Source organism: Atheta coriaria, unplaced genomic scaffold, assembly GCF_025399875.1.
Source record: "Atheta coriaria isolate IRGN ID8LTWV9N9 unplaced genomic scaffold, Caltech_Dcor_3.1 hic_scaffold_21_pilon, whole genome shotgun sequence".
NCBI classification, from domain to species: Eukaryota; Metazoa; Arthropoda; class Insecta; order Coleoptera; family Staphylinidae; genus Dalotia; species Dalotia coriaria.
Window position 1 is genome coordinate 120,833 of NW_027045463.1, and position 17,862 is coordinate 138,694.

Sequence of the window (17,862 nt, forward strand, 5' to 3'; positions counted from 1 at the left end):
AAATACCCCGAAACTGTGAAGATTTTGAATTTATTCTGGACAGACCCACCTGGAGGGAGCAACATAAATAAAGAGGGAACCAACATCATTATCGCCTTACCAGGAAAGTCTATTACACCCGCAAGCAACCGCGTTAAGCAACTGGAGAACAAAATTTCCATTTATAAGCCGTTATTAAACCACAGGGACCGGAGTTTCCAACTTGGGGTTTCGCAAAGCCATCCAAACGCCAAAATCACCGATCGCCGTCAAAAATACGAAGTACTTGGAGCAACCTGCTAACGTAACGTGGCTAAATTTGCCATGAGATCAACCAACGAAACAGTGTCGCGTGGCAAACAAGCATATGTAACAACCAGGCGTTAAAGCAACAACCAAACATAAAATCGAAGCTAGACAGGCTAAAAGCCGTGCGATTCAGGTGGTTAAAGCGTCAGAACCAACCCGAAACCCGGCATCAACTAAAACCCCCTGGATCAAACCTTGTGAAAACGGACAATAAGTTCTGGGCAGATCAGCAAAGTTAATGTCACCCGGGGAAGTCAACAAACGTGCCACCTTCTGGCAAATGACCAAACTTAGTTAGAAACCCTGTTAGTATTTTGATTGGACCGGTAGTATTTCCCTAAGGCGCACCAGCCCCACGTGCACTACCAGCCAGAGGTTTCCAAGAAAAGAGAAAATGCAACCAAACCCCAAATCAAACCAACTCTAAGCAAATCATGAGGCCATAAGACCAGGGACCCGCGCGAAGACCAACGGAGAACGCGGCATGTAGTCAAATGTTTATTTTTGGTGTCACCGTGGCTTCATTATGGTTTTATTTTATTGATATATTTATTTTATTTATGCTTACGGACACTTATAATTTAAGAGCTCGCATACTTTGTGGAGAGCACATTTCTGTAACTGATTCAAGGGAATAAAATTGGAAATGATATGTAACAGTGTATGGCTTTTAAAGACCAATATGGTGAAGAGTACTTTGAGGTAGTGGAAAGCCAGGGTTTAAAAGCCAAAATGTATGCCAACATAATGTTAACCGTTTAAAAGAGAATATATTCCAATTTAAAAGTTAAAGGTATAAAGAAAATGTTGTAATTTTCATATTGTTTTGTTTAACATTACAAATCATGCTTATTTGAAACCAAATTTTTTATGCTCAAACAATATCATTTAAATGTGAAAATCAAAATTGTTACCATTTCAGCCAGAATAAAAGTTTAAACTTCGTGATGATGAAAAAAGAGCACCAAGTGGATGATGACATTCACAATATTAGCTTTGAGCGCCACTTCTACTTTATGTGGTAAAGCAAATAATTTCTATAACCTATTTAGTCTTTTACCACACATCAACTCGTGATAAATCCTAAACCACATTCATGATGATTGTTCACTAATATCAACTGATAAGTATTTTTCATTTCTAAGAACCCAACCGTTTACTACATCTACAAATCAGAATATGTTCGTGCCTGTTACATGACAACCAGTTTAGATAAAAATTTGAACGATAGCTGGCCAGATAAATGGACTGAAATGAGTATTGACAATAAATTTTGTAAAAAAGACATTAATAACTACCTAGTCCAGATATATTCATTTGTAACAATATTCCTACACAGATATAAATTGTGAACTGCCGAAGACGGCCGAATTGGCGGCTACGCCCGCATAATGTTCCACTACTAAATGATGAACAAAAACAATTTATGACCGTTTATGGATTATGGCCGTTACGGCTGGGCAAGGGGGATTTTTTTATAAGGCACCAGGTAGAAATATTCATTATTTCCCTACTGCTTGTTGAGATACGATCAAAAAATGGCTCGTATTGGCCGTTGCACCATCTGGCATTGCAGCCAATTTACTAGATGGAGACAAAACAACTAATTCGGCTGAACTGCCAAGCAATCGAACGAGAGAGAAAGAGAGAGAAGGAATTAACGAGCCTCGGCCCCACCCGAAGTCGTTGGCAGGTGACGCATAGGAACATGCATGCCCGCCAGCACAGTTGTTCCATAACGAGTTACCGCTGGACAATACACACAACCAAGAATCAGTCACACGTACGTTACATTGGGATTTCAAGTAATATTACTCTACAACAAAAATATCTCGGGCTGCTTTGCAGTGGTATTACATTTAATTTTTGATTAATTTTTAATTTATTAACGTAGGCACTGATTTCCATTTTTGGATTTAATATTTGTATCGTTTTGTGATACATTTAAGGTTTTTTTTAACGGGTTCACTGGTATTATATGTAAATTAATTCGTTGTAACGTATTGTGATAATGTGTGCTGTTGCTGCACGTTTAGTTCATGGCAATTTATATTGTGCGAGTTTTATTTAAAAGAGTTGTTTTATTGAGAATGTTTCACTTGTGCATCAACCGTTTCTTTATTCGTTCACAATAGATCGAAGCAACCTAACCAACAGCCAGCGATAAACTGCCGACGTGCCGCGCGTAAACTGGAATCTAGCACGAAGCCGCACAACGCATTTTGTCGAATAGAGGGGGGCTTGCAGCGACTGTGCGTCACCTTATTGACCTTGATTCCACGTACACTGTAGGCATCCCACTATGTTCCGAGGTGAAATAAGATAGGTATACATATTTGGCAAATTTTGACCCACCGATTTGGAATTTTCAAAGAAAAACATATATCTGTAACATTCACCGGCAGTCAATTCTAGAGTTTAAAAATCGACAAGACTACTGAATACGTGATTATGCTAAGCAAACATTCCATGCATATCGCTTATCGTCGCAAAATTACACTAATATGAAACACAATGCCCATATTAGCAAGTTCAGCATTTCTGAAAATTAATGCCTCAGCTTTCTGTTCGAATCACAACTCTTGCTCCGGTTCACACACACTTGTGCACCAATATAGATGCATGTGTGTGTGTGGCGTTGTTGCATATACGGTGTGAAACTACGCACGGTGAATATTAACGGCTGAGAAGAGAGGACGTCGAAACGACGAGAATCCTTTCATCTTAATCAACACGACTTTTTGTTAGTCGCTACTAGAGGGCCCTAGTAATACGAATCTAGAAATAATTCTTCATTAACTATGCACGAATGAAACATATAATCAAAAATATGATGCAAAAACGAACGGTAGGATTTAAATATACTAACTATAAACACAAATTGACACCGACATAGTTGTATATATTTCTTTTGTACAGACATAATCAACTAACAGCCTTTCAACGAAATATCCCTAAAGGTGTAATAACAAATACTTATTTTCGGTGAATATAACAATGTAATAATCAATTAACAACACAATATTAGAACAATGGTATGCGTGAATAAACCACATTTAAGTATGTTTTATAATATAACAGTAGTTGCGTGACTGAAGAGGACAGCATGAACAACTAGATGTAATGAGAATTTAAAGTTGCGATAACACAATCAGTATTTATTTGGTTTAGATACGCGTTGTCGTAACTGTTTACCCCGTAAGAGACATGGTCAATTGAACGATTGAACGAAATCCGCCGTGTGACGAACTTTAATGTTGCGATAAAATGCGATCGTCTATGTCGTCTATGTCTTTTTGTTTCGCTTACAAGTTTAGACAGTCTATTAGTGTGTGTGTCATTGGCGTTTGACTGTGTCTTTGAGTGAGTGTGTTTCGGTGAGAGTATTTTAGTCAATTTTCAAGGGATTGCCTCATGCAACCTCTTCCGAAATTGACGTTATAGTGACATACATGTATTAAGAAGGCCTTAGAGGTATTCGACAATATCGCACTTGATTGAAATGTTCGGACAGGACCTACCGAAAGAATAATCAATATTGTGCTGACTCTTGTTGCGTTCGGTGAGCAGCTTTTGAAAGATGGGCAGTATCTCGCGATCGAGCAATTCGCTCTCAGATGTGGCGTTATAGATGTCACGGGTGTGTCGATGTTTTGCAGACCCCTTTGGCCGTAATGTGGCACTGTTCACATTCGGAGTGCTCTGAAAGTGTGCTAATTTAGCGTCCTTCTTTGGACTACGATCCACCTCCACACCACCTCCAGCACTTCCACGTTTAGCAGGCGCTACTGCAGGTGCGTGTCGGGTACGTTCCGACACAGAACGGTGATGTGTCGGGGCGTCCTCCTCGTCTGTAGAAATACTGACACGAGAGGCACGTTGATGTGACTTAGAGCTGCATCGACAAAGACTGTGTGTATGTGTGTGGGTGTGCTGGTTACCGGTGTCCCAAAGCTCACTCTTAGCTACCACATGAGTGCCATGATCAGGTTTACGTTTAGGTGTACTCATTCTTCGCCCACAAGTCGTACTACTACCGGTTACTTCTTGAACGGGGTGTTTCTCATGTTGTGGGGTGCTCTTTAGGCTACAGCGCCGCGGCATGGAGTCGCCTTTTGTACTCATGCGTCGGAGCTCGCGATGACATGTGGAGTGTTCGACATCGAAGGTTTGCGCTTTGTGTAGCTCGGGAGTGCGTCTGCTTGGTATAGGTTGTGGTTGTATTGGTTCTTCTTTGACGAGGGGTTCTTCAAGACCAACACTTTCTCTTCTGTGACCATTTTGCACTAACCCACCAGAACTAGCACGACTTAAGCTTTGACCCATTGATCCACCGCCATTTAAATCAGGTTTAGAGTCTGCTCTTCGACGCCGGCTTTGACTTTCTCCACGTTGCAGCGAATGGAACTGCTCTTGTGAGCTAATGCTACACAATGAGGTAATTTCACTGGTTTCAGTCGCGGATGGGGCATCTTTACGCAGAAGTGGTACAGACAAGCGATTGCCGTCACCACCTACACTTACGCCACCCACGCTACCGCCTCCCACACTGCTGGCCCCGGTAATAGCACTAGCCCCAGTGGCACAATCAAGTAATTCACGTGCTTCATTGCCCAGTCGTCGAATGAGTGCTTGTAATTCACCCTCGCGCTCCAATAGTGTTTTCCTATATCTTGAGTTGTTTGCTTTCACTTCTTTCATTTTGGATTCCATTTCGGAGGCGCTAGAATCTCGGCGAGTTTTTGATCCCATTGGGCGTAAGGTTGCCCTACAGCGTTGGTCAATGGAACCTGCCGGATTCCGTTTTAATTCGACCATTTTGGGAACAAACACCAACCATAAAGTTGCTGTGGTGCAAAACATAACAAATACAGCAATAATCAAAAACATGGCGTCCTGGTGGTCAGCGAGTACTAGTGCAACGGCAGCGCCGCAAATGCACATAATTGCCACGTTGTAAACACTCATTCCCACATGGCGACTGTCGTTTAATGCTGGTATGGATACATGACGCGTTTCCCATGCTAAGAATGCACCAAAAATCTAGGCAAAAATAGAAATTATTTTGATTGAAGTAAAATTTAATTATTATAGAAATTACCATGAGCAAACCTTTGTATGCATAAATCGAGCACACGAAAATAGTCATTTTATCTGAAGCACAATATTCGTTTTCCGGTATGATGACAATGTCCTCACTTGATGGATGTGGCTACAAATATTCAGATTATTTAATGCATTAAATAATATAGATTGACACTTACATAAGGTTCCAATTGCTTAGTTTCGCGATAGAAAGGATCCGAGATTTGCCACGTTGTCATAATGACCAAATCAATAGCAAGCAACACTCCAACTACCATAAAAAGCTGGTAATCTTTGATCACCTTCTTGTTGAGTTTCACATCAGTGAAGATAGAATGCACACGCCAAGTCTTGCTAAACATCGCACCAAACGCCAAGGAGAAGCCTGCCATTAATGTCCAAGCACGTGCGGTGCAAATGTATGGAAATGCATCTGAAAATATAAATTCATCAGTTATTTCTATATATTTTACCAAAAACTGAAGACATACCAACACTGGAAAGTCCCGAATCAAGACCAAGAAACACAATACTCGTGTAAGTAAGCATACAACCAATGATGATCAAATTGTTGAGATGAGGACTAGACATCTTGATATACCGCTGATTGCGATATTTAATGTTGAACGCAAGAAATACCGACGCCATTACAATGCCGCAACACGCAAGCGACGCGAAAATGGCGTAAGCAGTCTTGTTGACACGAGTGTGTTCGATAATCAGTAATGTACGATCTTTTGGGGGATGTCTAAAATTATCAAATTAAAATATAACTACAATTTTTAAAGATACACAGATCTTACTTTCCAATCCATCTCATCGGTGCACCAAGCGTAAGATCCAAATGTTGAGTGGCTGCACTATATTCTCCTACTTTGATCTCCTTTCCTTCCTGAAATTGTTTAAGAAGAATGCTTGCTTTGCGCTCGTTATCGTAGAAGCGGACAGGACCAGTAACACCCTCAAAACTAGTATTATGCAATGCATCCAAAAAGAGCCGTTCCCACAAAGGGTCACGATACTTGAAGTCGATCACTGTTTGATTTCTCCGGAAGTAACGAATTTTATGTGCAACATTCTGAATTGCAAGTGCTACAGCCCAAATACCGTCGTATGTGTACCCATGAAAACGAGAATATTCCAAACCGCGTCTTGAGTTGTATTCCACATGATATTCATCTGCGGTCTGAAAAATAAAAGTTTATAAAGGTTATAAAATTAAGTTCGCTTATACCAACAATGCCAGAAATGGTAATCTCCCCACTGGTACTAAGAGGTAGCAAATCGGTCAAAATTGTCTGTTCTAAAGCAGCAGTCATTTCATCCACCGTGCAGTTTGAATCCGGTGATACTTTGGTCCACCATTCACTTGCATAGGTGCCCATAATTATCCACTGATAGCGCCTACCATACATCTCCATTCGGTATGCCTCGCAGAAGATGACGCGTGCCCAGTACTCGTCAAAGTTTCCAAGGATTACACGTGTATCTTTTTCCTTGAGTTTAGCTAATGCTCCGCTTACTTCGTTGGTGAAACTTTGGGTTTCTACCACTTGATAACTAAGAGCATCCAATTCTGCTACCAATCTAAAACAATTCAATCCAATTGTAATTGCGAGAAGAAGACAAGTATTATAGATACCAACCTATTGTGAGCCAAAGAATATCGTGGTTCATTCTGATAGATTGTTCCCACGCGAGTCCAATTGAATTCACGCAGTAAAGAAAGGCGAGGAGAGTTGAATGCATTTTCACTGGGCACGATACGGAAAAAGTTCGGAAAGTTTTCTTTGGTAAACATGGGATGCGTGTCAGCATAGGAAAGTTGAGTAAGGTGCCAGTGCTTGGAGGCTTTAGCAATGGGGTCAGTAACGTGGGTGCACGCAGCACCAAACAGCATCAGTTTGTGTGGACCACTGTGCATCATGTCAAAGAATGCTTTCACACCCACAGCAGCATTGCACTGTAAAAATCAAAGCAGTTAACATTTACGTTTCAGAATATTTAAACAATTGAATTTATCATAGTTGTTGATACGAATTAATGACGTGGTTGGACAGGCAGTGAACGGACTTTTTCGAAAACTCAATCCGCCGCAACTGTCTTCCCGACTACGACATCAACAATGTTGAGGTTAATTGTGGTTATGTAATAAACAACGACATCTACTTGAAGAAACAGTTAGTATTACCATTGTATCATTCCACCACATATGAAGGCGGTAATTTCGCAATATCGACGAATGTTCGTTGACGTGATCCAAGGCCAGTTTGACGCTTGGCATTACTCCGCGACCTAAAAAATCAACATTTTTTAATGTAATCATCACAATAATACCATAGCAGTTGATGCTAATTATCAAGATTTACCAGTGTCAGAGTTCTCGACGCCTTTCCCATAGGGAAAGAAACCAGCGATGTATACGTCGTGACGCCGAGCATCCGTGTTAGGTTTCTGCGGCGCGCCGCCCCCAACAAGCAGCCCAAGCGCGAGCACTAACACCAAGCTCCACATCGTGCTTGCTTTGTCTTTATCTTTTGAGGTTTCACATTATTCTAATGATTTTGGTCTTTAATTCACGATTTATCAATGGTTTATAGTTTGTTTAGCGTTGGGGGCGGTTAGGTGCGCGGCGGTTTCGCGCCTAACCGGTCGACGTACGCTGGACGAGTGCGTGCGGGCACACAGCTTTATCGATTACCACCGGTAGTGGCGGAGGCGGCGGCGGCCGCTCAGGAGACCTCCTTGCCCTCAAGCAACCAACAAAGGTGACGCACGCGCAGAGCGATGCTTATTTCTATAGAATTCATATCTATATAATTGATAACTTAACAATAGGAGAGTTAAAAATCAAACAAAAAATCATTAATACTAAAATTAAACACTTTTGTAGGAGCCAAAATGTTCTCTGTATATAACTTTTACGTTTGTGTATATATGGTTGCCTATGGTAAATTAAGAAAACCTTAAGTATATGAGTATAATTTGTAATTATTTATTATTATGACGTACTGTTAATTGATATATTTTTTATATTTCATTAATATACTGTTGAAATATTTTGTTGCATTTTTTGAAATCGCAAAGCAAGTGCGAGCGTAGATGCGCCTAGACCTGTGGTGTGGTCGTTGCAACCATATGTAATGAGATTGGCACTACGACGGACACGCGCCGCCTCCACGCTGCCGCTGCGCTGGAGCGCTGGGATGCCATAACAACCGTGTGCCGTCTGTGCGTCAAGCACGTGCTCCACATATTCGGGAGCAAGAAACTCCGCAAAACCTTCATAACCGCACAGCGTCACTAAACAAAAACAGAAGAAATTAATTACCGTAAATAATAAAACAAAAATGTTTCATTTACTCTGCTCAAACAAGACGTCGTCCAATTCATCAAGGAAACCAAAATTTGCATTCTTCGCTGCCTCCCAAAGAATATACGAGCAATAATTTCTGGTCTGCATTCGATACCACTGAGAATTCATCGCGCATAATCTGGCACGACCAATTTGAAGATACAATAATCTAAAACAGAATCAAAATTACAGTTTTGGCGGTAACCATTAAATAAATAATCTTCTAAGTCACCTATGTGTGATACCGTAAGTAGGGTCGTAGTGTGGATCATCCACCATACGATGGCGGCAATTTCTGCTGAGATGACATTCGTGAAGGTAGGTGCGCGAACCGCTCGCAATAAGTTGCAGCATGCATTCATCCGATTGGGTTTCGGACATGTTACTGGAGCTGAGATAGGCTATGTACTCGTCATAAGTGTCAAAACTAAATCTGGTTGTTTTCGGCGGCATTGGTGTTACCAGTCCACGACGAAAGTCAATATCTCGGTGCCACAAATCCGTATCAACTATTTCTTCCACAACTTCATTCGAGATACAAAAATATATTAAAAATAATATTATAAAATAAACTAATGCTACCTTACAAGTGATTTGGTTCTGATCGCCATTGTATAGATGCGGTTTGATGACGGCGTAGATAAGGTCTGCTTTGTTTTTAAGCTTTTGCAGACGAACACGTTCATTCGGAGATAACTTATTCTTCAGCACGGCGTCCAGATGTACTACAAAAAGTTTAAAACTCGAAAACGCAGCGAAATAATTCCAATATTTAATTCACCTTGAGCAAAAACTACCCCGAAGAGTCCGTCCACGTTAATATGCTCGTTATGCTCCAGAATATACCCTAGTACACGATCCAAAGCCATCTCCAAGCGGTCATCTTGCAAAGGTGTCGCAAGGCAGCCGAAACAAGTAACAATTGCAGCTACTACAAACGTCACCTTCGCCCTCTTCGACGATGTCATTGCGAGTGTTGACATATTCAATGAAAACTCTTATATATCCACAGGTAAAGGCCGCCTCTTCGTCGCTTGATTGTTAAAAATGTCCCCGGGTCGAGATCACGTTCGTAGACGATGAAAACCAAGGAACAAAAGACAATCTTACGCCGCCGGCACGTAAGCCGCTGAAAAATCGCGTCAATTATTCACCATTCACGCGCTTTCCCGTGAGAGCTTGAAAATGTCAAATTAAAGCCGAACTTTGAGATGTTTAATTAACCGCGTGCCTTGCAGGTCGGATCAAAATACGCGTAGCGCGTAGAGAATACAGAATGTAGGTAATGAGGCGGTTCGCGATTCAATAATGCACGAGATATTTGAAACTGTAAAAATTAGAACACTAACTAGTAATTCTCATCATTATTGCATGCACATATTTATATTGTTTATATCAGGCCTTCATTGTAATTTCTATTTACAAACTATTTAAAACTGTAGTCTCACATTGATTCAACGCTACTCGATTTAATGGCAAACTTGGTATTACAGCAAAATGTGCAACGACAAAAATGTTTTATTTTTATAAATTCATAATATAGCTGTACTTGTACTTAAAAGTTTTAGTAATAATATATTAGATTGTTTATTTTATCGTTGTAATATAGATTAAACAAGAATCAATCCGCTAATCCGCAATTTTCGATTTGCAAGCATAGTTGTTTGGTTATGGCTTTTATTTTGATATTGAGGTATCACTGAGTAATACTATTAATGATCATAACAGGTGGCGCGCGCATCTGTTGCTCCCATTGTTGGAACAGCTGCACGTTATGTGAGTCGATCCCGCGCTCATTTCATCGCACACGTTCCTTCAGTTCGGTTCGTTGTCTGCTATCGCAAAGTGTTATGTTTCGTAAATTGTTTACTATCTGAGTGTCTTCACATTTTTGGATAAACATCGCAGCAGTTATCACAATTAGAACAAATAATTAAACTTTTTTTATGTGCTTAAAGGACAAAACTGTAAGTTAATATTTTTAATCATTTATTAAGATAAATAAGTTTATTGATTACTATTAAATGATTATTTTTGCTAAAATTTTATATTTTGAGAAATCATATTGTTGGCTAGCGGTGCTTTACTGTTCTTTGCCATTTCGTTGCGTCTGTGAGCACTTCTTGCGAAGCCAAGTAGGAAGTCGGCGCACACGACGCGGAACGACTTAGAATACTTATAATACTTAGATAATTAGACGCGATTCCCGCGGCTTCTTCGCTCCGCGCTCATGATTTTCGGTTCGTGTGCCGGTGTGCGCTTCCGTTCACATCGCCGCGTGGATTTTTCTCACCATTCATTCGAATCTCAAATCTTTTCTTGAAGCTTCGCGAACGTCGCGGTGGAATTATGCGCGCTATTCAGATCGCCGGCGTTGCTTCCTGCCCACGATTATTTCGACGCAACGAAAGGAAACCAACGTTTTGTATCGTCTAAGGAATATAAGGATGTTGTACTTATTTTCAACCCTCAGTCGTATCTGCCCCTTTCCGGGATGTTTATTTCAATGATTTTAAACATTTAAAAATATTCATTTGGAATTTTGACTAGAGTGTTTATGAATTGACGCACATGTGCAGCAATTAGAAGCGCAGATAGGCGTTTAGTTAGCCGCTTTAGGTGCGCACAGCGCCACTAATTGGCGTTAATAATTTCATGATGGATGCGTTACGCCACGTCGGAAGTGCCTCTTCATGCTCGCCACCTAACGACCCCGCAATCGTCGCGACGCTAGACTTGAAAGATTAACGACTTCGCACACCGAAGGTCGAAAACCACATGAAACAAGATACTTTTTATCCCGAATTTGGCTAAAACGATTAATCTCATCATGAAAAAACGATTTTAGATGCTTGCTGAAAATAGCAAAAAGTGTGTGTCGTCCCATAATAATTATGATAGGATATCCTGTGCCATCGGTTCGTCATCCGGTCGCCGCCGTGTCCGGTCCGGGCCGGGCTGCAATTTTTCGATCTGTCAAACCTTTTCAAATACACGCGCGCGTATTTAATTATGCAATCGTGCGCCGGTTGGCATATATTTCGAATCGGCAAAATGAACAAAATCGTCCGCGTGCTATAAGCGCACAAAAGCAAAGGATATCCTCTTCCTGGCGCACAGCCAATCACAAAGGATTCGATTGATAATGGACGAAATACATCCTGATTACATCTCAAGTTATTAAGTTTCAATGATATGATATTAACACTCAAATAATATTAAATTTGCACATTTTATTCAAGTATTTGTTTTTATTGTTATAGTTCGAGTACAAAATAGGTCACTACGTTCGGAAGACCATCGGACGACGTCTGGGCGACAGCATGCAGGCAACCCTCCAGCATTACCATCCGGGTGGCGGTGCTCTGTTTGCAGCTCGCCGCTTAGAATTTGAAAGTTATCCAAATTCTGAAGCGGAATGTGACTCTAATCTACCCAAAGGTAATTCAATCATTTCAGCAAGTATTTAAAATACCTATACAAATTTTACATTTGTTTTTATATTGCAGATCCAAGAAGATGGACACGTGATAATGTTCAGCAATGGTTAGATGAAATGGCAACAGTACATAATCTACCCAATATGGATGACCATCGCTCCCGCTTTCTAATGAATGGCAAGGCATTGTGTCTAATGTCTCAGTCCATGTTTGTGCATCGGGTCCCCCTCGGCGGGAAGTTGCTTTTCCGAGATTTTCAGTTACGACTGAGTGCCGCAATGCACAACTACCCTTAAAGTACACTACGTATACACAAGTACTCCTAAATACATTCGTCGTTTCCCGACTGTTTCCAATGTCAGGGGCTAGTCAAACATGAAACGCACATGGTCGTGGCGTCATTCCAAAGATGTTCGAACCTCACAGACTGTTATACTGATACTTATTGCAACGCTGTTACTGGTTACTTCATACACGCATTACCTTGTAATATTTAAGTCCTCTTAATTTAGACAACTATTGTATTTTGTAATTTTATATCCTACAACTGTTTTACGTTATTTGCGTTTGTAAGACGCATTGTGATATTACGTAACGCGTACAACTTGTATTACTTGTAGCTGGTTGTTCTTGTGCAAGAAGCGGAAGCGAGATTAGCATATAATGGAGTGCAGTGCGCGCTTCCGCTCCTCCACTGCGCTCGAAAATAGCTCCCGACCGCGCTCGCAATTAAGAATTTGTTGAGAACTTGCGACGGAAGCGGAGGGCGTTCGCCAAACGCCGTCTTGGTGCAGCTCGTAGGCGAGTCGAGACGAAGCAAACATCCGGCACTCGAGCTCATCGTTTATAGTTTCATATTTTGGTCGGGAGTTTGGATATTAAAAAAAAACCACACACACGCTTTCCATTTTTGATGGTGTGAAATAGCGGATGGAAAAAGCACTTTGGCTCATTGAAATGTTTCAAACTAACTAATGAGCTATAATGATGAGATTATTATATTTTTAGGGTTGGGTTTAAAAATAAGACTCTTTTAAATGTTTTTGGAGAATGGGATCAGGTTTAGGATCCTACAACTGTTTATATTTAAGTTTTTGTGAAATAATTAAATGTTGCTGAATTATTGAAGATTTAACGTTTTTAAATTATTGTTGCCTTTTTTGAATATTAGATATTTAAATGTATGACCCAAAGCCTGATATGGTCATCATCCATCCAGCACTTGTCCTATTGGCCAAGAAACAGTAGTATACAACAGGTGTTTGACACCCACGCCATCCGTCCGACATCTTTTGTGTTCGGCACGTTCAGTAGCCGACTTTCATCGCACCTTTCGAAACATCGTAAATCCGGTTATTGTAAAGATGCCGAAGCTGATGCTGCCTACGACATTGTCAAACAAATACAGGCGTAATACCACAATCCGTCATATATTTGAAACGGAAGCGGCTAGTGACGGCCAAAAAGTAAACATTCGATTTTACATCCCGTATTGACATTTCGTTGTATTGTGTGGATTGTGCACCCCGGTTGGACGACAAATAGGCCCACGTATAATCGGACGTGACTGGAAGAGTAGCCCCGGGCCGGAAATAGTTTATTGTCGATTTATTACTCGTTAGACAAACTATGAGTTGGGTTTTGGGAAGCAGACACAAATCGTAAAATTTGTTTTAGGGATTAGCGTCACACCATTTTTAAATCGACGTAAGACGTCAAGTAAACAAGATGCTGAGAATAAAATAACATGCGTTCGACCAAGCATGAAATCGTACATAATAAACGTCACAATATTTTATATTTACTTTTACATACTTATATTTAAAAAAAATAATGCATTTGACATTTTATTTTCCTATGATTGGTTTTTATTACCTGTGCTATTCATGTGATGGCGGACAATATTGTGCAAAAGATTCAGTCAAGACAAAAACAAATTTTTTTTCAGGTGGAAACATGGCCCGAGCTAGAGTGTTTCTCGTGCATTGACGAATTTGCAGCGCATATAATTTAGGAAGTTGTCCGAATGATAATAGCTGATCACAGCTTCGAATAAATCAAGAGAATTTGGCAGGAAACATTAAACGTTAATTAACAATTCTATGCACAGTTTGTGTATTTTAAAGTAAAAGTAGAGAACTTTTTAGTACTACTTGTGATGGATAATATTTTCGAGCTTTGTGTTATTGTTGTATTGTATGATTGTATTGTTATTATTGTATTATGTGAAACATGATCGTTCACAAATTGTCTGCGATGGTGGTCGCCGCTTCCGCTCGCCATGACGCCGCATTGGAAACGGAAGCACTTGCTCGATTAACATACCGTTTCCTTTTCGCGTTCTTATTCTTATAACTCCTATTCTTATTCTCATTATTGTGGCCGAACGACGTCGAGACTCGGGCTAATTCGTGCGAGATAACAATCACGCATGGTGCTATCGCATAACTTAAACATAACTTTCGATAATTAACAAGTAATTGCAGCATTAATTCATAATCGACGCAGAAATAATTTAATCCTACTTGAAATTGGGTGGAAACTTGAAAATTGAAAAAAATATTGGTACAAGGTAATAAACAAGTACGCAGTGTGTTGCTATGTCCGCTTCCGGTTAGATACTTCCGTTCTAAACACAGGCAATCATACCATTAACGAATTATCATTATTTGAAAGCTTGTTGAAATTTTTAAAAATTGAGATAAATTAAGAATTAAATAATCAAATTAGATATTTTTCTGTTTTCTTTATTTCTCGGCTAATTTTAAACAATAGTCAAATTATGTACACAGTAATTTTAGTCTCACATCCTAAAAACTACATATAATACAATGATGTATTTACAAAATTGTCTTTGGTAGTATTTCAATTATTTAATGCTTCCATGAGAAACATTTAATGAGGTAACTCATGTGACTAAATCTTGCGATTGTCCAAGGTCTATGATAACAAATCACAGCTGTCCTAATACTGTTCATTTGATAGTTTGCTGCTCATTTTGGATTATCAACGTCAAATCGCCCACAGCCTGATTAAATTTCAAACAATAATTAATATTATTTCTAATACTAAAATAAATATTAATATAAGTTATGTACTCACGCTTTGACTTATTCCTCGATATCTTCGAAACGATCATCCATGCAACTTCGAAGTTGCTGTTTATGTCAATGATGATAACTCAACGCTGACCAGAATGGACAGCAATGGTTAGTCGAAGTTGAAAATCTCTATAAAGCAGTTTTCCACCTATTGGCACCCTTTGCGCAAACATTGCCGGGGTCATCAGACACAATGCCTTCCCATTCATTGAAAACCTGGATGGTTTGACGTCTTGAAGATTGTGTGCATTGGCAATTAACTGCAACCACAAATGGACGTCCTCTCTGCTCCATTGTCGCGGATCTATGATAATAATATCAGTATTAATAAACTACGCTTAAGTTAAAAATAAGTCCGATTCATACCTGTTGGTAATTTATTATGGGAGCCTTTAGTAGATATCTTCGTTTTTGGTTTCGATTGTTTAATCATCTGTGGTGGAATGAATAAATCCATTGGTTGGGATGTTTGGCACACAGTTTCCATTTTATCAATACGCGTAAATATTTAAACACTTCGGAACACTTCCAACGGGCAAACCGCAACAACAAACTCAGAACTGGAACTGAAGCTCGAGAATAGTGCAGAGCGTACTTAAGCTACTTCCCCCACCGCTTGTTTACGTCGCTTGGTGAGTCTCGTGTTGCATGTTCGTCAGCCGGCGCGTCGGCGTTTTCAATGCATTCCAATGATTCAAGAGCAGACGGGGCACGATCAGGAATTGGTAATTTGGTAAATGTTTCCGTTAGTGGCCGAGGGTAAGGTCGAGGTCGTGTGGGGCAAACGACTCGTTTTATCTAACACGCTCTGCATCCGTTGTGGGTAATATCAGCTGGTCGCGTGCATCTAACACCTGCCGATTACGAATTTGATTTCATCTTTTTCTTTTTACCTGCTTGTTATATTCTAGGAAATTTTAAAAAATGGTGCGAATAATTTGAAAGAACACAGGCTTCTATTCTGCTGGCTTTTGTAGATTTTCATGCACTTCATGGATTAGGAATGTTATGCATAACGGACATAAATGTTAATCCACAGTCAGATAAGAATATAATGCACAGAATTTGAACGTGAGATGAATTGTCCAACCACCTAGCATCTGCTCTTGTACCCGGATCAAAGCTTGAAAATAGAACAGCTGGAGAGGTCAGCTGTTGGCTACTGCCCGAAACCTCTTCAAATGATTGTCTTGTATGTTGTGCGGCACGCGTTATTCACGCATCAGCTAATATTTCTTCTAAATTTTAAGGTACAATAGCTGGAAAAAGAACTTTATGTAGCAGAAAATCGAAAGTTCACATATCTCAGCTAATTTTAAAATACATTTAATGGTATTTAAGAAACAAAGATTAAATTCATTAGTTAATGTTCCTAATATTCGTTACAAGCATTAATATAACGATCGAACAGAAAGCAGACGCTTCCGTTCGAGGCGACCTTGCACCGGAAGTCGCACGAATAATGCCACTATTGTCAAACGCGCCGCGCGAGAATTAACGCAGTCGAAATAACGAAACACTGTGGTTTCCTCATTGACCTTTCCTGGAATCTATCCGCCCATCGAAAAATGACTCGCAAAACCGTCGCACTTGTGCACGTCTCATCGAGTCGTAAACGCTTCCGGTCACTGGGTGTTCGGGTCTAGGACAATATGTGTGCAGTTGTGCGTTGGTATTATTTTCGGCAAAACTACAATAACATAGCTGGACGTGTATATGTACAAAGAAACAAATCCATATATGACAATAAATAGTCAGATGTTTACTTGTAAATAGTAGCTTCCGTTCATCCGGTCGGAAATGCGTCGGTTTGTTATATATTCAAATTGATTGTGCTCGACAACGAATTAAAAATCTAATGCCAGCCAGCTCGTTTCCTTTTCCGTTCTATTTTTCGATTTCCGCAATGTACAAGGGGTACAACACGCGCCCTTTGAAGGGGTCGTACACGAACAGGATATATTTACACACACGTTCAATTATAGCCGACTAAAAATATTCGCAGCTATATTTTGGTGGTATTAATGTAAATATTGGTCCAGGTTGCATTGTATGGTGGACAGGAAGTGATCTTCGATTGAGAATAGCACAAAAACACGAACGGATGCTCGAAATGCACGGAATCGAGCTAAATTAATCCAAATCGAAGCAGATGTTTCCGGCTCACGCATGTTTACGACTGAACCGCTAGGCCGCATCGGTAAGGGTTGTAAAAGTTTAAGACCCAAAACTATTGTCGCACAGGTTTATGATTTTTTGGATTGGTTGTAAACGTTGCGTTTTCGAATACGTGACTTTCTACAAACAATTTGAACGGTTGTAATAGATCCAAATGGAACGCATTTTAAAAGTTAATAAAACCGGATGAGAAAATCAGCTTTCAATGTGTTTATGACTAAGGGTAACATTTTATGGTTATTTCTACTACTTAGCATGTTACTTCTTTATGGGATAATGTTGTTTATTTGGGTGATTCAAAGTCAGGTTATTGCGGATTCAATGCGCTGCCGAACGGAAGTGAAATTGTAAGATTTTGAGTGAATAAAATAAGCATGTACCTAAAGTTAGAACACAATCGTGCTGAATTTGTGAA

At 40.0% G+C, this 17,862-nt stretch overlaps 3 protein-coding genes across 3 annotated transcripts; 1 reads left to right on the plus strand and 2 right to left on the minus strand.

The window, feature by feature from the left end:
• Nucleotides 1–3,169: 3,169 nt before the first annotated feature.
• On the minus strand, nucleotides 3,170–8,053 carry GABA-B-R2 (gamma-aminobutyric acid type B receptor subunit 2). The gene is made up of 9 exons (XM_065316000.1): nucleotides 7,743–8,053; nucleotides 7,565–7,668; nucleotides 7,020–7,336; nucleotides 6,612–6,960; nucleotides 6,177–6,559; nucleotides 5,865–6,121; nucleotides 5,553–5,806; nucleotides 5,390–5,500; nucleotides 3,170–5,331 (listed from the first exon to the last, which is right to left on the minus strand). The coding sequence occupies exons 1-9, from the start codon at nucleotides 7,885–7,887 to the stop codon at nucleotides 3,757–3,759; spliced, it is 3,495 nt and encodes a 1,164-aa protein (XP_065172072.1). The 5' UTR covers nucleotides 7,888–8,053; the 3' UTR covers nucleotides 3,170–3,756.
• Nucleotides 8,054–8,348: 295 nt separating this feature from the next.
• LOC135802416 (uncharacterized) lies at nucleotides 8,349–9,880 on the minus strand. The gene is made up of 5 exons (XM_065316001.1): nucleotides 9,510–9,880; nucleotides 9,316–9,453; nucleotides 8,961–9,252; nucleotides 8,737–8,897; nucleotides 8,349–8,676 (listed from the first exon to the last, which is right to left on the minus strand). The coding sequence occupies exons 1-5, from the start codon at nucleotides 9,709–9,711 to the stop codon at nucleotides 8,414–8,416; spliced, it is 1,056 nt and encodes a 351-aa protein (XP_065172073.1). The 5' UTR covers nucleotides 9,712–9,880; the 3' UTR covers nucleotides 8,349–8,413.
• A 657-nt stretch (nucleotides 9,881–10,537) lies between these two features.
• Nucleotides 10,538–13,303, plus strand: edl (ETS-domain lacking). The gene is made up of 3 exons (XM_065315993.1): nucleotides 10,538–10,695; nucleotides 11,992–12,169; nucleotides 12,238–13,303. Exons 1-3 carry the CDS (start codon nucleotides 10,675–10,677, stop codon nucleotides 12,462–12,464), a joined length of 426 nt encoding a protein of 141 aa, XP_065172065.1. The 5' UTR covers nucleotides 10,538–10,674; the 3' UTR covers nucleotides 12,465–13,303.
• The last annotated feature ends 4,559 nt before the right edge of the window (nucleotides 13,304–17,862 follow it).